The sequence below is a fragment of the Salmo salar genome, chromosome ssa26 (assembly GCF_905237065.1).
Source record: "Salmo salar chromosome ssa26, Ssal_v3.1, whole genome shotgun sequence".
Lineage (NCBI taxonomy): Eukaryota > Metazoa > Chordata > Actinopteri > Salmoniformes > Salmonidae > Salmo > Salmo salar.
Window position 1 is genome coordinate 22,777,330 of NC_059467.1, and position 25,286 is coordinate 22,802,615.

A 25,286-nucleotide genomic window follows, 5' to 3' on the forward strand; every position below is an offset into this window, starting at 1 on the left:
CCCTTAGCAGAAAAACACCCCCAAAGCATAATGTTTCCACCTCCATATTTGACGGTGGAGATGGTGTTCTTGGGGTCATAGGCAGCATTCCCCCTCCTCCAAACACGGCGAGTTGAGTCGATGCCAAAGAGCTCCATTTTGGTCTCATCTGACCACAACACTTTCACCCAGTTGTCCTCTGAATCATTCAGATGTTCATTGGCAAACTTCAGACGGGCATGTATATGTATTCCTGAGCAGGGGGACCTTGCGGGCGCTGCAGGATTTCAGTCCTTCATGGTGTAGTGTGTTACCAATTGTTTTCTTGGTGACTATGGTCCCAGCTGCCTTGAGATCATTGACAAGATCCCCCCATGTAGTTCTGGGCTGATTCCTCACCGTTCTCATGATCATTGCAACCCCACGAGGTGAGATCTTGCATGAAGCCCCAGGCCGAGGGATATTGACAGTTCTTTTGGGTTTCTTCCATTTGCGAATAATTGCACCAAATGTTGTCACCTTCTCACCAAGCTGCTTGGCGATGGTCTTGTAGCCCATTCCAGCCTTGTGTAGGTCTACAATCTTGTCCCTGACATCCTTGGAGAGCTCTTTGGTCTTGGCCATGGTGGAGAGTTTGGAATCTGATTGATTGATTGCTTCTGTGGACAGGTGTCTTTTTTTACAGGTAACAAGCTGCGGTTAGGAGCACTCCCTTTAAGAGTGTGCTCCTAATCTCAACTTGTTACCTGTATAAAAGACACCTGGGAGCCAGAAATCTTTCTGATTGAGAGGGGGTCAAATACTTAAAATGCAAATCAAATTATAACATTTTTGACATGCGTTTTTCTGGATATTTTTGTTGTTATTCTGTCTCTCACTGTTTAAATAAACCTACCATTAAAATTATAGGCTGATCCTTTCTTTATCAGAGGGCAAACGTACAAAATCGTCAGGGGATCAAATACTTTTTTCCCCCACTGTATGTCATTTATGCTGCTCTTGCTTTTCATGAGAGGGGAGTGTGGCGCGTGTAGCTTGTTGTTGGCCAATCATAAGTCATCAAAGTGGCAATAGGCTACAGCCATAGAGCCTCAGTGTGTGGCAAAGGTTAGGAGATATCTAATCAATGGAAGATGGAATTAAAATGACAGAATTAAAAGTTAAAGGAGAAGGATAGGCTACAACAACCAGGAGCCAACAGGTAGGCTGTTACTTAATTTCTGAATGGAGTTGTTGTTGTTTGTAACTGTGGGATGAGGAAGGTCATGCACTGCAGCTTCAATTAGCCTTGCTAGCTAACATTAGCTAGCTTAACTAGCTTCTCCTGGTTTGATGCAGTCAAGACAGGTCCTACGTAATCATATTTGATGATAAACAACCTAGCTATGGCAGCTGATAGTCTACTATAGCGTGAGTCGGCTTGATTGGTTGCTGTCTCTCGTCTCTCCCTCCCTGCTCACTCGCTTACAGTACGGCCCCCTCCCCCACCTGCTAGAGCAGCACCTCGACCTCTATCCCTCATCTCGCTCTTTATCAGCTCCGGTTAATAAAGTAGCTTAAAAAATGGATCTGACCAGGTCTATACAGAACGGGTCTAGTAGTCCTCGGGTCTGTTCGGAATGGGTCTGTATTTAAAACATTTATTTAAGCATATTGGATCCTGGTGGGAAAGCCCTAGGTCCATTTCAGAACGGGTCAAACTTTTTGGACCCGTGAAGACCTCTACTCTGAGCTAACGTAGCATAGCTGCAATGCAAGGCTAAAATAACACAGTAGCAGCTATATAGTATGCATTGCAAGAGAGGCTAATATTAGCTGTAGTCTAGAGCCTGTGTTAGCGTATCCTTGCCTAGCGTAGTAGAGAGGAGACAGTGGGCTCTGACACACAATTCTGGGTTAGCGTATACTGGCTTAGCATATCCAAGTGTAGCGTGGTAGAGGGAAGGCAGTGGGCTCTGACACACAGTTCTGGGTTAGCGTATCCTAGTCTATCATTTCAAAGCGTAGCGCAGTAAAGGGGAAGCAGTGGCCTCAGACACACCGTTCTGGGTTAGCATATCCTAGCCTAGCGTACACACAGGCCCAGATGGATGGCCCCAGGCGGCCATTAGATAGTGACAGTGATCAGGACGAGCAACCCTGTGAGAGTCACACGGCCCTGACACACCACTAGGACAGACATACACACACACACAGCAGGGAGTAAGAGCTGGCCCAATGAGCTGTGGCACATTTGCAGCCCCTCCGGGGAAACCCTGCAGAGCAAGGTAATGGTCTGGTCACATGTGTCTCTCTCTGCAGCTCTCATCTCATATGATCATTCCAACTATTACACACTCCTCTTTTTCTCTTCCTTCCTTCCTTCCTTCCTTCCTTCCTTCCTTCCTTCCTTCCTTCCTTCCTTCCTTCCTTCCTTCCTTCCTTCCTTCCTTCCTTCCTTCCTTCCTTCCTTCTCTCTCTTTCTCCCTCTTTTCCTTCTCTCTCTCTTTCTCTCTCTCCCTCTCTCTCTCGCTCTTTCTCTCTCTTCCACTCAACCTCTCTCACGTTATGTTTCTCTGTCTCTCTCTCTGGTAACCTCCTACTCCTCCTCCTCCTCCTCCTCTGTGTGCCCTCTCTTCTCCTCACAGCTTGACTGAAGCATCTGCCCAAGACAGTCAAACTGGGTCACAGCCCTGTCTATGGGGCACGCCACAGCTTTCTACCATGGCAGCAGTACAATGAGAGAGAGAGAGAGAGAGAGAGAGAGAGAGAGAGAGAGAGAGAGAGAGAGAGAGGAGGAGGAGGGTTCTGCACAGATTCTGTCAGACCTCAGCCCTGACAGTAAATCTCAGTAAAACAAAAATAATGGTGTTGCAAATAAGGTTCAGTTGCCAGGACCACAAATACAAATTGCATCTAGACACCGTTGCCTTACAGCACACAAAAAACTATACATACCTCGACCACAGGTAACTTCCACAAAGCTGTGAACGATCTGAGACACAAGGCAAGAAGGGCCTTCAAAAGGAACATTAAATTTGACATACCAACTAGGATCTGGCTAAAAATACTTGAATCAGTTATAGAACCCATTGCCCTTTATGGTTGTGAGGACTGGGGTCCGCTCACCAACCAAGAATTCACAAAATGTGACAAAAACCAAATTGAGACTCCGCTTGCAGAATTCTGCAAAAATATCGTCTACGTTCAACGTAAAAAAACAAATAATGCATGTAGAGCAGAATTAGGTAGATACCCACTAATTATCAAAAATCCATAAAAGAGCCATTAAATTCTACAACCACCTAAAAGGAAGCGATTCCCAAACCTTCCATAACAAAGCCATCACCTACGGAGAGATGAACCTGGAGAAGACTCCCCTAAGCAAGCTGGTCCTGGGGCTCTGTTCACAAACACAGACAGACCCCACAGAGCCCCAGGACAGCAACACAATTAGACCCAACCAAATCATGAGAAAACAAAAAGATAATTATGTGACACATTGGAAAGAATTAACAAAAAAACAGAGCAAACTAGAATGCTATTTGGCCCTAAACAGAGAGTACACAGTGGCAGAATACCTGATCACTGTGACTGACCCAAAGTTAAGGAAAGCTTTGACTATGTACAGACTCAGTGAGCATAACCTTGCTATTGAGAAAGGTCGCCGTAGGCAGACCTGGCTCTCAAGAGGAGACAGGCTATCAGCACACTGCCAACAAAATGAGGTGGAAACTGAGCTGCACTTTCTAATCTCCTGCCAAATGTATGACCATATTAGAGACACATGTTTCCCTCAGATTACACAGACCCACAAAGACTTAGACAACAAAGAATTAGACAACAAACCCAATTTTGATAAACTCCCATATCTACTGGGTGAAATACCACAGTGTGTAATCATACCAGCAATATTTGTGACCTGTTGCAAAGGGCAACCAGTGAAGAACAAACACTATTGTAAATACAACCCATATTTATGTTTATTTATTTTCCCTTTTATACTTTAACTATTTGCCCATCGTTACAACACTGTACATAGACATAATATGACATTTGAAATGTCTTTATTCTTTTGGAACTTTTGGAAGTGTAATGTTTACTGTTCATTTTATATTGTTAATTTCACTTTTGTTTATTATCTATTTCATTTGCTTTGGCAATGTAAACAAATGTTCCCCATCCCAATAAAGCCCCTTAAATTGAAATTGAATTGAGAGAAAGAGAAATAGAGAAAGATAGAGAGAAAGCGAGTGAGATAAATAGAGAAATAGAGAGATAGAGAAAGAGAGAGAAAGCTATAGAGAGAGAGAAATAGAGAGAGAAAGAGAGAGACAGAGAGGATGTGTGTGTAGGTTTTTAAGTGTTTGTATGCACCCACGTGTATGTAGTAGTGTGTGTGGTGTATATAGTAGCGTGTGTGGTGTATGTAGTAGTGTGTGTGGTGTATGTAGTAGTGTGTGTGGTGTATGTAGTAGTATGTGTGGTGTATGTAGTAGTGTGTGTGGTGTATGTAGTAGTGTGTGTGGTGTATGTAGTAGTAGTGTGTGTGGCGTATGTAGTAGTGTGTGTGGCGTATGTAGTAGTGTGTGTGGCGTATGTAGTAGTGTGTGTGGTGTATGTAGTAGTAGTGTGTGTGGTGTATGGGGCAGTGTGTGTGGCGTATGTGGTGTATGTAGTAGTGTGTGTGGTGTATGCGGTGTATGTAGTAGTGTGTGTGGCGTATGTAGTAGTGTGTGTGGCGTATGTAGTAGTGTGTGTGGCGTATGTAGTAGTGTGTGTGGTGTATGTAGTAGTGTGTGTGGCGTATGTAGTAGTGTGTGTGGCGTATGTAGTAGGGTGTGTGGTGTATGTAGTAGTGTGTGTGGCGTATGTAGTAGTGTGTGTGGTGTATGTAGTAGCGTGTGTGGTGTATATAGTAGCGTGTGTGGCGTATGCAGTAGTGTGAGTGGTGTATGTAGTAGTGTGAGTGGTGTATGTAGTAGTGTGAGTGGTGTATGCAGTAGTGTGAGTGGTGTATGCAGTAGTGTGAGTGGTGTATGCAGTAGTGTGAGTGGTGTATGTAGTAGTGTGAGTGGTGTATGTAGTAGTGTGAGTGGTGTATGTAGTAGTGTGAGTGGTGTATGCAGTAGTGTGAGTGGTGTATGTAACACAGCAGCAGTAGCTTTAAACCTCAGGCCAGGTTCAGTTCTCTATCCTCTCCAATCTATCCACCTGACCCCACAGAGACAGCCTGAGGAGAGTGTGATAGGTCAGGATGTCTGGACGTGTGTGTGATATGTCTGGATTGTCAAACACTCCTTATCATTCTAGCATTGCGACCTATTTTAGTTACCCTAGCAACAGACATCACACTACAATAGGGTTTGATGGTTAGGTATGGTGGTGGTCTGGATATGACCCGGGTAGAAAGAATTAAGACACATACATGTTTATAAATCTAATCAATTACTAATGAGACAAATATTGTAATTATTTTTTTTAAACGTGAATGAGGAAAAGATTTGAAGGGAAATATGTGTAGACTACACAGCAGGTCTCTGTGGCTAGATAATACTAGAGAGAGAGAATGATAGAGAACAATAGAGGAAGAGAGGGAGAGAGAGAGAGAGAGAGAGAGAGAGGTGATGAGAAATTACATGTCAGGTGAGGTGAAAACATCGTAAGTGTTAGAGAACAAGAAAGAGGTGGCTGGAGAAAGAACGTACACGAGAGAGAGAGGAAGAGAGGGAGAGGAAGAGAGGGAGAGGAAGAGAGAGACAGAGAGACAGAGAGAGAGAGAGAGATGAGAGAGAGAGAGAGAGAGAGAGGTGATGAGGTGATGTGTGTGAAGTAGGAGAGGAGGAAGCATATCTTGTCTGCACAACAGCAATTAGTGGCCTAATCCTCCCCCCCTCACCTCAGAAAGCCATTACTCTCCCCTGGAAGACCAAGACAATCAATACCAGAGCACTCAGGCTGGCGAGCAGAGTGACACTTAATACAGCTCCACTATCACACCTCATATACTCACAGAAAGAGAGAGAGAGACTACCACCACGGGGGAGTGGAAGAGGGAAGGGGGGGAGAGAGAATGGGTGGGATGGGAGAGCGAGAGAAAGAGCATAAGAATCATTACAAAAGAGTGAATGAGAGAGAGATAAAAAGGGATAGAGCAGAAATGAATAATGATCACAGTAATCCAGACCTGCCAGAGCTTCAAGCAACAGACCTCTACTCCCCTGGTACCACTCCATCTCTCTCTCCTCCACCATCCCTTCCTCCCCCTCATTGTTCTCACTCCCATTCCCTGTGTGTGTGTGTGTGTGTGTGTGTGTGTGTGTGTGTGTGTGTGTGTGTGTGTGTGTGTGTGTGTGTGTGTGTGTGTGTGTGTGTGTGTGTGGAGCTGTATGTACAGTGGGGGAGGCAGGACACTGAATAATTGAGTGAAAGCTGGAGGATTTGCAGGTGAGGAGGAGGAGGAGGGGTTGGTGTTCCCTCATTCTCCTCTTCATTGTCCTCCTCTACAAGCCAACATCATAACCTCTGTATACCTCCACCGACACAGACCCCATCCCTCCTTCCCTCCCTCCTTCACTGGAAACCATCCACACACCACCAGCTCCAGCCTGTTCTGTTTTTCACTCCCTCTCCTCCATCTCTCTTTCCCTCCCTCTTTCCACACACCCCTCCCTCCCCTCTCTGTTCAAACGGACTGCCTCCCAAGCAGAGATCTCTCAGGGAAGCCATCCATTTTTCATAAACACATTTACAACAGTTACAGACAGTTAAGGAGAAAGGGAATTGGCCCTTAAAGCTTAACAGCCTGAGATGGGTGGTGTGTGTGTGTGTGTGTGTGTGTGTGTGTGTGTGTGTGTGTGTGTGTGTGTGTGTGTGTGTGTGTGTGTGTGTGTGTGTGTGTGTGTGTGTGTGTGTGTGTGTTTAATCTTAGATTTCCAGCACCTCCTAAAGTCTAAACTACCCTCTCTCCCTCATCCTAGTAAACAACCCCCTCCAGTCTTTTCCTGTCACTCCCCCTTCCTCACTCCTCTTGTGGTGACAGTGCTAGTTGACAGGAAGTCAGTCCATCACTGAGCAGATGGGACAGAAATGATATGCAGGCCATCTGAGTGGCCCTAAACTAGTGTCATGCTGCCATATGCAGATCCAGCCTTCGTCTATTCACTGACGTGTCGCCACACATGCTCACACTGAGGCTGAGAGGAGAGAAGGGAGTGTCCTTGTTCCAAACACAGCCCTGGGCATTATGGATGTATCTCGATAGTCTGAACATGCCTCCTCTCCCCTTTCTCCTGTCCTCTCCTTCTTCTGCACTGATCAAATCACAAAGGATAAGTGAAAGAAAAATGGACTAGACACCAGTCCAGTTCTTTCAGATCAGTCAGACATTAAAAGAAAGGGGGTGAGGAGATGAAGCCAGTCCCCTCCTGGTACTGTTAGGACATACAGGAAGAACAACATGCTAGTCCTCTGCCCTCTAATGGTGGATAAGAGACTGCAGGCCAAGCTGTGGCTCCACGCTCTGCTCCTACACCACAGAGAGACAGAGAGAGAGAAAGTCTGAGCGAGGGAGAGAAAGAGTGCTCTGTGTCTGTCCCTGCTTGTGTGTGTAAGTACAGCGCATTCAGAAAGTATTCAGACCCCTTGACTTTTTCCACATTTTTTACATTACAGCCTTATTCTAAAATGAATTAAATAAAAATGTTTCCTCCTCAATCTACACATAATACCCCATAATGACAAAGCAAAAACAGGTTTAAAGAAATGTTTGCAAATTTATTAACAGAAATACCTTATTTACATAAGTATTCAGACTCTTTGCTATGAGACTCGAAATTGAGCTCAGGTGCATCCTGTTTCCATTGATCATCCTTGAGATGTTTCTACAACTTGATTGGAGTCCACCTGTGGAAAATGTAATTGATTGGACATGATTTGGAAAGGCACACACCTGTCTATATAAGGTCCCACAGTTTACAGTGCATGTCAGAGCAAAAAACCAAGCTATGAGGTCGAAGGATTGAAAATAGTTGTGCAGCAACGCTCCCCATCTAACCTGACAGAGCTTGAGAGGATCTGCAGAGAAGAATGGGAGAAACTCCCCAAATACAGGTGTGCCAAGCTTGTAGCGTCATACTCAAGAAGACTCGAGGCTGTAATCGCTGCCAAAGGTGCTTCAACAAAGTACTGAGTAAAGGGTTTGAATACTTATGTTAACGTGATATTTCAGTTTTTTATTTTTAATACATTAGCAAAAATATCTATAAAACTGTTTTCTTTTTGTCATTATGAGGTATTGTGTGTAGATTGACGAGGGAAAAAATGATTTCATCAATTTTAGAATAAGGCTGTAATGTAACAAAATGTGGAAAAAGTCAAGGGGTCTGAATACTTTCCGAATACACTGTATATGTGTGTGGTGTATGTGGGTGTGATTGAGTGTATGTCTGTGTGGGCAAACGTGTGTGTGTGATTAATGTGTAGCTCCTCTCTCCCAGACTGCCTCCACGCATGGCCGCCCAAGCTGACCCTAACTGGGAGAGAGAGGTACACACAGACACATACACGGGCGCATACGCACGCACGCACATAATCACACATGCACGCACAAAGCTCCACACAGCCCCAGGTTAAGTTCTCTCTGTCCCAGCACCGTATCCTTCCACCTCTAATCCCATCAAAGAAACATAACAATATACTTGTTCACCTGCTGCTTTTATCCAAGGGGACTTGCCTTAACACAAACGTTCAGGGAAACTGATCCTTACGAGAATTGAACCCACAACCTTGATCTTGCCAGCTCTACACTCCAACCAACTGTGCCATTCAAGCCCCAAATCTCATGTTCCCTCCCTGGCCCTATCCAAAGCCCCAACCTCCCCCTCTCCTCCACAGCCCCAAACACACCCCCAGACACAGCCCTGACAACTAGCGACAAGCTGTTCTTCGCCTCCTCCCCTTCCCTCCTTCCTCCCTCTCTCCTCCACAGCCCCAAACACACACCCAGACACAGCCCTGACAACTAGCGACAAGCTGTTCTTCACCTCCTCCCCTTCCCTCCTTCCTCCCTTCCCCCCACCATCCATCCATCCCTCCGCCCCCCCACCTCCCTCCACCGCCTCCCACTCTTCCTACCTCCCTCCGCCCCCCTTCCCTCCCTACCTCCCTCCACCGCCTCCCACTCTTCCTACCTCCCTCCCTCCGCCCCCTCCCTCCCTCCCTCCGCCCCTCCCTCCCTCCCTCCCTCCCTCCCTCCCTCCCTCCCTCCCTCCCTCCCTCCCTCCGCCCCTCCCTCCCTCCCTCCCTCCCTCCCTCCCTGCATTAGAACAACATCAGCACTTAATTAAACAGTCCATTTCACACCTGGTGTGCATAGCAGCGCCGAACCAACCCTTCCTCCATATGCCATACCATCCCCCAGCCACACACACACACACACACACACACACACACACACACACACACACACACACACACACACACACACACACACACACACACACACACACACACACACTCAGCCTGAGCCACGCACCAGCAACACAGTACAAAGCACCTAATCTGCATCAGGGAGTGTGTGTTTCAAGGGTGTGTGTGTGTGTGTGTGTGCACTCTTAGAAAAAAGGTGCTATCTAGAACCTAAAAGGGTTAGTCGGCTGTCCCCATAGGAGAACCCTTTTTGGTTCCAGGTAGAACCCTCTTGGTTTCCATGTAGAGGGTTCAACATGGTGACAGCCGAAGAACCATTTTGTAACCCTTTTTTCTAAGAGTGTGGTGTGTGTTATTTTCCCAGAGAGGGGAAGTAAGACGGAGAGAGAGGGGGAGAGAGAGGGGGGAGGGAGAAGGAGAGAGAGAGAGAGCAGTAGGATGGTTTCTGGAGGAGAATGTCTGAACTGGGTGAACTGTGTATGAGCTATTGTTAGTATGTTTACCTAGAAGAAGAAGAGACACAGATATGGAGGAATAAAATACTGGATAGAGAGATATAGAGAGAGAGCTTGTTTGTGAGTGAGTGTTTCAGGGACAAACAGAGCCTGGAGAGTTCTACCTCTGAGCACACACACACACACACACACACACACACACACACACACACACACACACACACACATACTCTGGGTGTGGATAGATGGTGTGTGTGTGCGCTCCAGGCTCCAGATGGAGGGGTCAGAGACACACTGCCCTGCTGTCCCAGCATGCTCTGGGCTCCCAGAAACAAGGGTAGCCCCCGGCCAAACACACACACAGACACACACACACACACACACACACACACACACACACAGACACAGACACACACACACACACACACACACACACACACACACACACACACACACGGTAACACATTCAATCTCACACTTCAATCTCTCTGTATCCCTCTACCCACTCCTTCCATCACTCCATAAACCCTCTCTCTTCTAAATCTTTTTCCTCTGTCCTTTTTCTCCCTCCCCCAATCCTCCCCCCATCCCTCCCTCCAAATCGCTTTTCCTCAGGTGGTCTAGCTAGGTACTGTCGGTAGGTAGTGTAATGCTACAGCGAGTTTTGCCCAGCCAGTCAGCCAGTCAGCCAGCCAGCCAGCCAGTCAGCCAGCCAGACAGTCAGCCAGCCAGTCAGTCAGTGTGTATGTATGAGGAAACTGGAGAGAGGATTAAGCCTAGATCTGCCTAATTAATCAGATACTAGCATGCCTGCCTCTCTGACACGAGGTGTGTGTCCTTTACTCTGCTGCAATACTCATTATCCATCACCTCCCCTCTTCAGCATGAGACTCAGTACACAGAGCTACTCATCAGACGGGAGAGTGTGTGTGAGTGTATGTATGTGTGTGTAACTGTGTGTGTGTGTTACTGTGTACGAGTGTGTGTTTGCATGTATACAGATGAAAACACAGAGGACGTGACAGGGGTTTTAAATCAGGGTGATAGCTAGCTAGCTAGTGGCTATGATACTAGCACAACAAAACAAACAACATCCTTTAGGCTTAGGAGACTGATTCATGCTACATATACACAACAGTAACACAGGGCAGAGGGACAGAGAGGGACACAGATGACACACAGGAACACAATGTTCAGTAGGACACACAGGAACACACTGTGCAGTAGGACACACAGGAACACACTGTTCAGTAGGACACACAGGAACACACTGTTCAGTAGGACACACAGGAACACACTGTGCAGTAGGACACACAGGAACACACTGTCCAGTAGGACACACAGGAACACACTGTGCAGTAGGACACACAGGAACACACTGTGCAGTAGGACACACAGGAACACACTGTCCAGTAGGACACACAGGAACACACTGTGCAGTAGGACACACAGGAACACACTGTGCAGTAGGACACACAGGAACACACTGTTCAGTAGGACAAACAGGAACACACTGTGCAGTAGGACACACAGGAACACACTGTGCAGTAGGACACACAGGAACACACTGTTCAGTAGGACACAGGAACACACTGTTCAGTAGGAAACACAGGAACACACTGTGCAGTAGGACACACAGGAACACACTGTGCAGTAGGACACACAGGAACACACTGTTCAGTAGAACACAGGAACACACTGTTCAGTAGGAAACACAGGAACACACTGTGCAGTAGCACACACAGGAACACACTGTGCAGTAGGACACACAGGAACACACTGTCTATTGCACTTCACACTGCCCTTTCCCACTTGGACAAAAGGAACACCTATGTGAGAATGCTATTCATTGACTACAGCTCAGCGTTCAACACCATAGTCCCCTCAAAGCTCATCACTAAGCTAAGGATCCTGGGACTAAACACCTCCCTCTGCAACTGGATTCTGGACTTCCTGACGGGCCGCCCCCGGGTGGTAAGGGTAGGTAACAACACATCCACCACGCTGATCATCAACACTGGAGCCCCCCAGGGGTGCGTGCTCAGTCCCCTCCTGTACTCCCTGTTCACCCACAACTGCATGGTCAGGCACGACTCCAACACCATCATTAAGTTTGCATACGACACAACAGTGGTAGGCCTGATCACCGACAACGACGAGACAGCCTATAGGGAGGAGGTCAGAGACCTGGCCGGGTGGTGCCAGAATAACAACCTATCCCTCAACGTAACCAAGACTAAGGAGATTATTGTGGACTACAGGAAAAGGAGGAGCGAGCATGCCCCCATTCTCATCGACGGGGCTGTAGTGGAGCAGGTTGAGAGCTTCAAGTTCCTTGGTGTCCACATCAACAACAAACTAGAATGGTCCAAACACACCAAGACAGTCGTGAAGAGGGTACGACAAAGCCTATTCCCCCTCAGGAAACTAAAAAGATTTGGCATGGGTCCTGAGATCCTCAAAAGGTTCTACAGCTGCAACATTGAGAGCATCCTGACTGGTTGCATCACTGCCTGGTACGGCAATGGCCTCCGACCGCAAGGCACTACAGAGGGTAGTGCATACAGCCAGGGACATCACTGGGGCTAAGCTGCCTGCCATCCAGGACCTCTACACCGGCAAGTGTCAGAGGAAGGCCCTAAAAATGTTCAAAGACCCCAGTCATAGACTGTTCTCTCTACTACTGCATGGCAAGCGGTACCAGAGTGCCAAGTCTAGGACAAAAAGGCTTCTCAACAGTTTTTACCCCCAAGCCATAAGACTCCTGAACAGGTAATCAAATGGCTTCCCGGACTATTTGCATTGTGTGCCCCCCCCCCCCAACCCCTCTTTTACGCTGCTGCTGCTCTCTGTTTATCATATATGCATAGTCACTTTAACCATACATTCATGTACATACTACCTCAGTTGGGCCGACCAACCAGTGCTCCCGCACGTTGGCTAACCGGGCTGAATTGGGTCCCGCCACCCACCACCCCCTCTTTTACGCTACTGCTACTCTCTGTTCATCATATACGCATAGTCACTTTAACCATACCTACATGTACATACTACCTCAATCAGCCTGACTAACCGGTGTCTGTATGTAACCTCGCTACTGTATGTAGCCTCACTACTGTATATAGCCTCGCTACTGTATATAGCCTCGCTACTGTATATAGCCTCGCTACTGTATATAGCCTCACTACTGTATATAGCCTCGCTACTGTATATAGCCTCGCTACTGTTTTTCACTGTCTTTTTACTGTTGTTTTTATTTCTTTACTTACCTATTGCTCACCTAATACCTTTTTTGCAATATTGGTTAGAGCCTGTAAGTAAGCATTTCACTGTAAGGTCTACACTTGTTATATTCGGCGCACGTGACAAATAAACTTTGATTTGATTTGTGCAGTAGGACACACACACTGCTAGGAGGCTACAACATGCCAGGAAAGCACCGTGGACGTTTTCTGTGTGAGTGTGTGTTTGTGTGTGTTTGTGTGTGTGTGTGTGTGTCAGTGTCAGCGTCAGTGTTTGTGTGTATGAGGGCTTGTCTATAAATATCTTTGGAGACAGCAAAGTGGCTGGAGTTCCGGAGGAGGCCCACGCTTCAGCCCGCCCACCCCAGCGACGGCACTCCTAACGTGGGCAGCATCGGCCCCATGACTGGCCTGTTCCTCTGGAGCTGTGGAGCATGACTCACACACACTGTGTCTCTACCTACGCCAGGCAGACTGCACACAGACAGGCCCAAAATAACAGAGGGACTTTTCTGGTCGGTTTTAAAAAATGCCTAGGTTTAATCATAGTCTCTGTGTGTGTTTCTGTACCTCCCTCAGACTATTTGACGACTGTCCCAGCTAGGTTGAAATAGCAACAGACACACGCACATGTACACATGCACACACACACACCTGGTTGATAGAGAGACAGAGAGAGAGATGAGACAGTGAGACAAACGGTAAGTGTGCAAGAAAGGGAGAGAGAGAGAGAGAGAGGGGTGAGAAAAGAGATTATGTGCAAGTGACAGTGAGAGAGAGATGGAGTGAGATAGATGAGGGAGTGTGTGAGAGGGAAAGAGAAAAAAATGGAGAAATAGAAATGGAGTGAAAGGGAGAGATGGAGAGGGAGTGGAGAAGAGAGAAGGGGAAGGTGAGTAACAATGGAGGAAGAGAATGAGATTGAGAGGGTGAGTGTGTGAGAGAGAGGGAGAGAGAATGAGATTGAGAGGGTGAGTGTGTGAGAGAGAGGGAGAGAGAATGAGATTGAGAGGGTGAGTGTGTGAGAGAGAGGGAGAGAGGGAGAGATTGAGGTTGTGAGCTCTGTCTCTGTTTCTTTCTCAGAGTAATAAATCATTGGTGTTTGGTCCCTGGTGTGATCTGCAGGGGAGCCAGGCAGCCAGGGAGAGCCAGGGAGGGCCAAGGAGGAGGGGACCTCTCTCAAACACACAGCCAGATTAAGAGAGTCTGACCCGGGCCGGATGACTGGGGCCGCTGGGGCTCACTGGAGCTGGGGCAGACAGCCAGATACACACACACAAACAGACACACACTTACACACAAGCACTCACACACACCCAAACAGGACCCCTGCCAGCCCTACTCAGGGGACTCTCAGCAGTCTGGCTCCGTTCCCCTGGAGGGGCCCAGCAGCGTATGTGTGTGTGTCTTAGGGGGCCAGTGAAGATCAGCTCCTGTGTATGAGGGCCAGCCAGAGTCTCTGTCCTGGGGAAGGTTACACCTCATAGACACACACACCATGGTTGACCAGAGCCACTGCTTCACACACCATCTACCAGAAAGGCCTCAACGAGCTGCTGCCCAAAGCCAGCCAAACAGCCGCCGAGAGATTAGCGTGTGTGTGAGTGTGTGTGTGTGTGTGTGTGTGTGTTTACACGGGAGAATAGCAGCCTTGTCCATCTGTGACCTAAGTCTGACCCTGTCCAGACAACAACCAACAACTGAACAAACAACATCCAACTGTCTGTACCACACAGTAATATCCCATATCCAGACCAGATAGACATATCAACTCACAATCAAACCCTGAGCTGTATGTCTGACTGATAGAAACCTGTAGGAGGTCGAAAGGGTAGTGAGAAAAAGAGAAGTATTCTATTGATTCAGTGTTCATTGAGAAACGTCTGTAGAAACCTCCTAAGTTTTACTGAGAAGTGAGTCTGAGAGGAGAGTGGGTCAGTGTGTTACAGCTGCATCATATGAGCCATCCACGACCAATTCTAAAAGCACCCCACCACACAATGACTACTTCACAGTCAGGTTAGACCAGTGGGACAGCACGGGACAGGGGACAATAAACTGAACAACACAGTGGTGTGTGTGTGTGTGTGTGTGTGTGTTGTGTGTGTGTGTGTGTGTGTGTGTGTGTGTGTGTGTGGTGTTTGCGTGTGTGTATGTGTGTGTGTGTGTGTGTGTGTGGTGTTTGCGTGTGTGTGTGTGTGTGTGTGTGTGTGTGTGTGTGTGTGTGTGTGTGTGTGTGTGTGTGTGTGTGTGTGTGTGTGTGTTTGCTCCCGTTGAGGAGAGGAGGCGACACAAACATGCAATGTCATTCACACATAAACATGAACGCAAGTGCGCACAGACGCACACACACACACACACACACACACACACACACACACACACACACACACACACACACACACACACACACACACACACACACACACACACACACACACACACAGAGCTGGCTTAAATGGGTCAGCTAGCATGGCTGTCCTGCGTGCTGCTCTCTTAGGGGAGGCTGCATAATTCAATCTAGTGTGAATATCACTCCACTGCTATTAGCAGCTAAACACGACACACACAGACGGCCCCAGCAGAGGAACCTCTGAGTCATCTGAGGGTTCTGAGGGGTTAGGCTACAGGGGTCAGGGGTTAGAGGTTAGGGTCCAGGAGGACAGACGGTTTTTGAATGAGCTTAGCGCCTCAGGGAGGAAGGAAGGAGTGAGAGGAGGGTAAGAAGAGGGGACGGTTAGTTCATAGGGGTAAGAGGGATTTCTGACAACAGCTGGTTGTAAAATGGCTTTAAATGACCCAACGTTTCTACACCTTGTATAAGCTTGATAACAATACACCTGGCAGAAACTCTATAATCATAACTCTGTCTGTCCACATATGTTGTCCTTACCTCGAGGATCCTCAGCCTGTTTGGCCAGTTTACGGAGGGCAGCGGCAAATCCGGAGTGTGCGGACTGGGCTGCCGGGCTCCCATTGGCTACGATAGATCCGTTAAGGGGCGACGGGGTGAGGGGGCTGACCGTCGCCGTGGTGCGAGTTGCCGTGGATATCATTCCTAAGGAAGGTGACTTTGGCTCATGGCTCATGCCTGGAGAGAGGAGAGAGAGGGAGAAAAAAGGTTAATAGACATAATAGACTGATGTATGTCATTTATAAAGCAGCTGTAGATGATGGGTCAGTCAGTCTGTCAGTCAGACTAACTCATGCTGTGATTGGTCAACTTAATCAGTTGAGGGTTCAGACAGCTGACACTATGGAACCCCTCCCCCCCAGTGACACTGGAAAATCTCTCTCACACACTGGGGGCTATCGGTCTGTCTCACACCAGACCTTACACACACACACACACACACACACACACACACACACACACACACACACACACACACACACACACACACACACACACACACACACACACACACACACACACACACACACACACACACACACACACACACACACACATATTCACACAGACATATATATAAACACAGACACACACGGTGGTGAGTGAGTGAGAGCTGAGAGTCAGCCAGAGTCCAGTGCTGTCTGTATGTCTCTGTGTCTGTATGTCTCTGTGTCTGTATGTCTCTGTGTCTGTATGTCTCTGTGTCTGTATGTCTGTGTGTCTGTATGTCTGTGTGTCTGTGTGTCTCTGTGTCTGTATGTCTCTGTGTCTGTATGTCTCTGTGTCTGTATGTCTGTGTGTCTGTGTGTTTGTATGTCTGTGTGTCTGTATGTCTCTGTGTCTGTATGTCTGTGTGTCTGTATGTCTGTGTGTCTGTGTGTCTGTATGTCTGTGTGTCTGTATGTCTGTGTGTCTGTGTGTCTGTGTGTCTGTATGTCTGTGTGTCTGTATGTCTAGCTGGGGGAGGGGGGCTTTGGGCTTAGTCTGGGGAGCTGGGGTTAAAGGTTATAGGTTACAGGGTGTGTAACCCCTACCTCACGGGTCCGGTCTGTCTGCCTCAGCCCACACAGCAGCTCTACTTAACATGCTCCAACTGAGCCAGGGCCAATAGAAACCTTTCAAACACACACCATGAGAGAACAGTATGATAGAGGTAACACACACCATGAGAGAACAGTATGATAGAGGTAACACACACCATGAGAGAACAGTATGATAGAGGAAACACACACCATGAGAGAACAGTATGATAGAGGTAACACACACCATGAGAGAACAGTATAATAGAGGAAACACACACCATGAGAGAACAGTATGATAGAGGTAACACACACCATGAGAGAACAGTATGATAGAGGTAACACACACCATGAGAGAACAGTATGATAGAGGTAACACACACCATGAGAGAACAGTATGATAGAGGTAACACACACCATGAGAGAACAGTATGATAGAGGTAACACACACCATGAGAGAACAGTATGATAGAGGTAACACACCATGAGAGAACAGTATAATAGAGGTAACACACACCATGAGAGAACAGTATGATAGAGGTAACACACACCATGAGAGAACAGTATGATAGAGGAAACACACACCATGAGAGAACAGTATGATAGAGGTAACACACACCATGAGAGAACAGTATGATAGAGGTAACACACACCATGAGAGAACAGTATGATAGAGGTAACACACACCATGAGAGAACAGTATGATAGAGGTAACACACACCATGAGAGAACAGTATGATAGAGGTAACACACACCATGAGAGAACAGTATGATAGAAGTAACACACACCATGAGAGAACAGTATGATAGAGGTAACACACACCATGAGAGAACAGTATGATAGAGGTAACACACACCATGAGAGAACAGTATGATAGAGGTAACACACACCATGAGAGAACAGTATGATAGAGGTAACACACACCATGAGAGAACAGTATGATAGAGGTAACACACACCATGAGAGAACAGTATGATAGAAGTAACACACACCATGAGAGAACAGTATGATAGAGGTAACACACACCATGAGAGAACAGTATGATAGAGGTAACACACACCATGAGAGAACAGTATGATAGAGGAAACACACACCATGAGAGAACAGTATGATAGAGGTAACACACACCATGAGAGAACAGTATGATAGAGGTAACACACACCATGAGAGAACAGTATAATAGAGGTAACACACACCATGAGAGAACAGTATGATAGAGGTAACACACACCATGAGAGAACAGTATGATAGAGGTAACACACACCATGAGAGAACAGTATGATAGAGGTAACACACACCATGAGAGAACAGTATGATAGAGGTAACACACACCATGAGAGAACAGTATGATAGAGGAAACACACACCATGAGAGAACAGTATGATAGAGGTAACACACACCATGAGAGAACAGTATGATAGAGGTAACACACACCATGAGAGAACAGTATGATAGAGGTAACACACACCATGAGAGAACAGTATGATAGAGGTAACACACACCATGAGAGAACAGTATGATAGAGGTAACACACACCATGAGAGAACAGTATGATAGAGGTAACACACACCATGAGAGAACAGTATGATAGAGGTAACACACACCATGAGAGAACAGTATGATAGAGGTAACACACACCATGAGAGAACAGTATGATAGAGGAAACACACACCATGAGAGAACAGTATGATAGAGGTAACACACACCATGAGAGAACAGTATGATAGAGGTAACACACACCATGAGAGAACAGTATGATAGAGGTAACACACACCATGAGAGAACAGTATGATAGAGGTAACACACACCATGAGAGAACAGTATAATAGAGGTAACACACACCATGAGAGAACAGTATGATAGAGGTAACACACACCATGAGAGAACAGTATGATAGAGGTAACACACACCATGAGAGAACAGTATGATAGAGGTAACACACACCATGAGAGAACAGTATGATAGAGGTAACACACACCATGAGAGAACAGTATGATAGAGGTAACACACACCATGAGAGAACAGTATGATAGAGGAAACACACACCATGAGAGAACAGTATGATAGAGGAAACACACACCATGAGAGAACAGTATGATAGAGGTAACACACACCATGAGAGAACAGTATAATAGAGGTAACACACACCATGAGAGAACAGTATGATAGAGGAAACACACACCATGAGAGAACAGTATGATAGAGGAAACACACACCATGAGAGAACAGTATGATAGAGGTAACACACACCATGAGAGAACAGTATGATAGAGGAAACACACACCATGAGAGAACAGTATGATAGAGGAAACACACACCATGAGAGAACAGTATGATAGAGGAAACACACACCATGAGAGAACAGTATGATAGAGGTAACACACACCATGAGAGAACAGTATGATAGAGGTAACACACACCATGAGAGAACAGTATGATAGAGGTAACACACACCATGAGAGAACAGTATGATAGAGGTAACACACACCATGAGAGAACAGTATGATAGAGGTAACACACACCATGAGAGAACAGTATGATAGAGGTAACACACACCATGAGAGAACAGTATGATAGAGGTAACACACACCATGAGAGAACAGTATGATAGAGGTAACACACACCATGAGAGAACAGTATGATAGAGGTAACACACACCATGAGAGAACAGTATGATAGAGGTAACACACACCATGAGAGAACAGTATGATAGAGGTAACACACACCATGAGAGAACAGTATGATAGAGGAAACACACACCATGAGAGAACAGTATGATAGAGGTAACACACACCATGAGAGAACAGTATGATAGAGGTAACACACACCATGAGAGAACAGTATGATAGAGGTAACACACACCATGAGAGAACAGTATGATAGAGGTAACACACACCATGAGAGAACAGTATGATAGAGGTAACACACACCATGAGAGAACAGTATGATAGAGGTAACACACACCATGAGAGAACAGTATGATAGAGGTAACACACACCATGAGAGAACAGTATGATAGAGGTAACACACACCATGAGAGAACAGTATGATAGAGGTAACACACACCATGAGAGAACAGTATGATAGAGGTAACACACACCATGAGAGAACAGTATGATAGAGGTAACACACACCATGAGAGAACAGTATGATAGAGGTAACACACACCATGAGAGAACAGTATGATAGAGGTAACACACACCATGAGAGAACAGTATGATAGAGGTAACACACACCATGAGAGAACAGTATGATAGAGGTAACACACACCATGAGAGAACAGTATGATAGAGGTAACACACACCATGAGAGAACAGTATGATAGAGGTAACACACACCATGAGAGAACAGTATGATAGAGGTAACACACACCATGAGAGAACAGTATGATAGAGGTAACACACACCATGAGAGAACAGTATGATAGAGGTAACACACACCATGAGAGAACAGTATGATAGAGGTAACACACACCATGAGAGAACAGTATGATAGAGGTAACACACACCATGAGAGAACAGTATGATAGAGGTAACACACACCATGAGAGAACAGTATGATAGAGGTAACACACACCATGAGAGAACAGTATGATAGAGGTAACACACACCATGAGAGAACAGTATGATAGAGGTAACACACACCATGAGAGAACAGTATGATAGAGGTAACACACACCATGAGAGAACAGTATGATAGAGGTAACACACACCATGAGAGAACAGTATGATAGAGGTAACACACACCATGAGAGAACAGTATGATAGAGGTAACACACACCATGAGAGAACAGTATGATAGAGGTAACACACACCATGAGAGAACAGTATAATAGAGGTAACACACACCATGAGAGAACAGTATGATAGAGGTAACACACACCATGAGAGAACAGTATGATAGAGGTAACACACACCATGAGAGAACAGTATGATAGAGGTAACACACACCATGAGAGAACAGTATGATAGAGGTAACACACACCATGAGAGAACAGTATGATAGAGGAAACACACACCATGAGAGAACAGTATGATAGAGGTAACACACACCATGAGAGAACAGTATGATAGAGGTAACACACACCATGAGAGAACAGTATGATAGAAGTAACACACACCATGAGAGAACAGTATGATAGAGGTAACACACACCATGAGAGAACAGTATGATAGAGGTAACACACACCATGAGAGAACAGTATGATAGAGGTAACACACACCATGAGAGAACAGTATGATAGAGGTAACACACACCATGAGAGAACAGTATGATAGAGGTAACACACACCATGAGAGAACAGTATGATAGAGGTAACACACACCATGAGAGAACAGTATGATAGAGGTAACACACACCATGAGAGAACAGTATGATAGAGGAAACACACACCATGAGAGAACAGTATGATAGAGGTAACACACACCATGAGAGAACAGTATGATAGAGGTAACACACACCATGAGAGAACAGTATGATAGAGGTAACACACACCATGAGAGAACAGTATGATAGAGGTAACACACACCATGAGAGAACAGTATGATAGAGGTAACACACACCATGAGAGAACAGTATGATAGAGGTAACACACACCATGAGAGAACAGTATGATAGAGGAAACACACACCATGAGAGAACAGTATGATAGAGGAAACACACACCATGAGAGAACAGTATGATAGAGGTAACACACACCATGAGAGAACAGTATGATAGAGGAAACACACACCATGAGAGAACAGTATGATAGAGGAAACACACACCATGAGAGAACAGTATGATAGAGGAAACACACACCATGAGAGAACAGTATGATAGAGGAAACACACACCATGAGAGAACAGTATGATAGAGGTAACACACACCATGAGAGAACAGTATAATAGAGGAAACACACACCATGAGAGAACAGTATAATAGAGGTAACACACACCATGAGAGAACAGTATGATAGAGGTAACACACACCATGAGAGAACAGTATGATAGAGGAAACACACACCATGAGAGAACAGTATGATAGAGGTAACACACACCATGAGAGAACAGTATGATAGAGGAAACACACACCATGAGAGAACAGTATGATAGAGGTAACACACACCATGAGAGAACAGTATGATAGAGGTAACACACACCATGAGAGAACAGTATGATAGAGGAAACACACACCATGAGAGAACAGTATGATAGAGGTAACACACACCATGAGAGAACAGTATGATAGAGGTAACACACACCATGAGAGAACAGTATGATAGAGGTAACACACACCATGAGAGAACAGTATGATAGAGGTAACACACACCATGAGAGAACAGTATGATAGAGGTAACACACCATGAGAGAACAGTATGATAGAGGTAACACACACCATGAGAGAACAGTATGATAGAGGTAACACACACCATGAGAGAACAGTATGATAGAGGTAACACACACCATGAGAGAACAGTATGATAGAGGTAACACACACCATGAGAGAACAGTATGATAGAGGAAACACACACCATGAGAGAACAGTATGATAGAGGTAACACACACCATGAGAGAACAGTATGATAGAGGTAACACACACCATGAGAGAACAGTATGATAGAGGAAACACACACCATGAGAGAACAGTATGATAGAGGTAACACACACCATGAGAGAACAGTATGATAGAGGTAACACACACCATGAGAGAACAGTATAATAGAGGTAACACACACCATGAGAGAACAGTATGATAGAGGTAACACACACCATGAGAGAACAGTATGATAGAGGTAACACACACCATGAGAGAACAGTATGATAGAGGTAACACACACCATGAGAGAACAGTATGATAGAGGTAACACACACCATGAGAGAACAGTATGATAGAAGTAACACACACCATGAGAGAACAGTATGATAGAGGAAACACACACCATGAGAGAACAGTATGATAGAGGTAACACACACCATGAGAGAACAGTATGATAGAAGTAACACACACCATGAGAGAACAGTATGATAGAAGTAACACACACCATGAGAGAACAGTATGATAGAGGTAACACACACCATGAGAGAACAGTATGATAGAGGTAACACACACCATGAGAGAACAGTATGATAGAGGTAACACACACCATGAGAGAACAGTATGATAGAGGTAACACACACCATGAGAGAACAGTATGATAGAGGTAACACACACCATGAGAGAACAGTATGATAGAGGTAACACACACCATGAGAGAACAGTATGATAGAGGTAACACACACCATGAGAGAACAGTATGATAGAGGTAACACACACCATGAGAGAACAGTATGATAGAGGTAACACACACCATGAGAGAACAGTATGATAGAGGTAACACACACCATGAGAGAACAGTATGATAGAGGTAACACACACCATGAGAGAACAGTATGATAGAGGTAACACACACCATGAGAGAACAGTATGATAGAGGTAACACACACCATGAGAGAACAGTATGATAGAGGTAACACACACCATGAGAGAACAGTATGATAGAGGTAACACACACCATGAGAGAACAGTATGATAGAGGAAACACACACCATGAGAGAACAGTATGATAGAGGTAACACACACCATGAGAGAACAGTATGATAGAGGTAACACACACCATGAGAGAACAGTATGATAGAGGTAACACACATACCAGATCACCTTAATCATCCCCATCTTAACATCATGATGGTCATTGTGGTGATTGCTACAGTAATGAACACCAGCTACAAGCTATTTCCACTTCCATCCACTACTATCATCAAGTCTGATTCACACACACACTCACTCATACTGACCCATCTACAGTAGTGGGAGTGTGTGTGCTCGCGTGCATTTGTGTTTGTGCGCCCGTGTGTGTGTGGGAGTGTGTGTGTTGTTGAATCACAGATAAATATCATAAAGCCTTATACAGTGCTACATCCAGTGTACAGTCTGAAAAGCATGTGATCTACTCTGAGTTTACATTTCCACATTGCCTTCATAGTGTTTATAGTGATATAGCACCATCGGTAAACTGGATAGTTGACGCAACTCTATAGTTTATCATTATGTACAGGACACAGCTACTCCTGTTACCATTACACATCACCTTATGTTATTATGGTGTCCATGCCACCCTGTGATCCCTCCCTCCCTCCCTCCCTCCCTCCCTCCCTGTTGGACTGTGAGTGGAGTTATTTTCTCTTGTCTTTTCTCCGTGTCAGATTTACAAGCACACTGTGGGGGGTGTAGGGGATGGAGGGTTTCTCTCTCTCTCAGTGAAGGGGTGAAAGGGGACACTGTGATGACAGCTCCTGGACCGGTGGAATCCCTGAATGCCAGAGAGCAGCATGCCGTCGCCCTGAACACACACACACGCACGCACACACGCACGCACGCACGCACGCACACACACACATACACACACACACACGCACACACACACACACACACGCACACACACATGCACACACACACACACGCACGCACACATCTTACATGAGCAAACACATGGAATAAACACACACATACTTTACACAAACAAACACACATCACAACGGTCCCATTAACTACAAGTCCCCAGAGTCAGAGGTCATGGTAGGGTCACAGTAAAAAGCAGCCTGTAGGGATGCAGTGAGATTACACACACACACACACATTACAACATTACTACCACACACCATATCTGAGTACACAGACATACACATTACACACACTCAGTCTTATCAATATCACAGATCCACACTCAAATGTAGCCAAAACATACACCATACCCACCCTCACACACCCACACACACACACACACACACACGCACAGACAGTACACACTACTCACTCACTCACAGTAGCATACAGTGTCAATAGCACTAATAGATCTGTAGAGTTATATATAGGTCCACCCCAGAGCCTGGACAGGTCTATTAAAAACCCATGTCTCCCTGAGAGAGGTCAGGGGTGCTGTGTGTGTGTGTGTGTGTGTGTGTGTGTGTGTGTGTGTGTGTGTGTGTGTGTGTGTGTGTGTGTGTGTCAGTGGGAGAGCGCTGGAGTGGAACAGAAGATGGCAGGGGAGTAGTGAACTGGTGGGTCACAGGGACACAGAATGTAACGGGAGAGAAAATGAGTGGCAACACCTCTGGGTCCGCCCTGCTCATAACCTCCCATTCACCCCCTGCACTCCCTGTGAACCTCCAGCAACACAATTCATAATGAAATGAACAATGAGCTCCCTTTCCACACACACACACAGCAAAAGCCAGGCACACATACCCA

General features: G+C 45.9%; 1 protein-coding gene across 1 annotated transcript in view; it reads right to left on the minus strand.

Moving 5' to 3' along the window:
• LOC106587358 (genetic suppressor element 1) overlaps window positions 1–25,286 on the minus strand; it is a 389,317-nt gene that overhangs the window by 52,038 nt on the left and 311,993 nt on the right. The window contains exon 3 of the mRNA XM_045708804.1: window positions 15,978–16,175. Within this exon, the coding sequence (XP_045564760.1) occupies window positions 15,978–16,175 (198 nt within the window). The remainder of the gene's footprint in view (window positions 1–15,977; window positions 16,176–25,286) is intronic.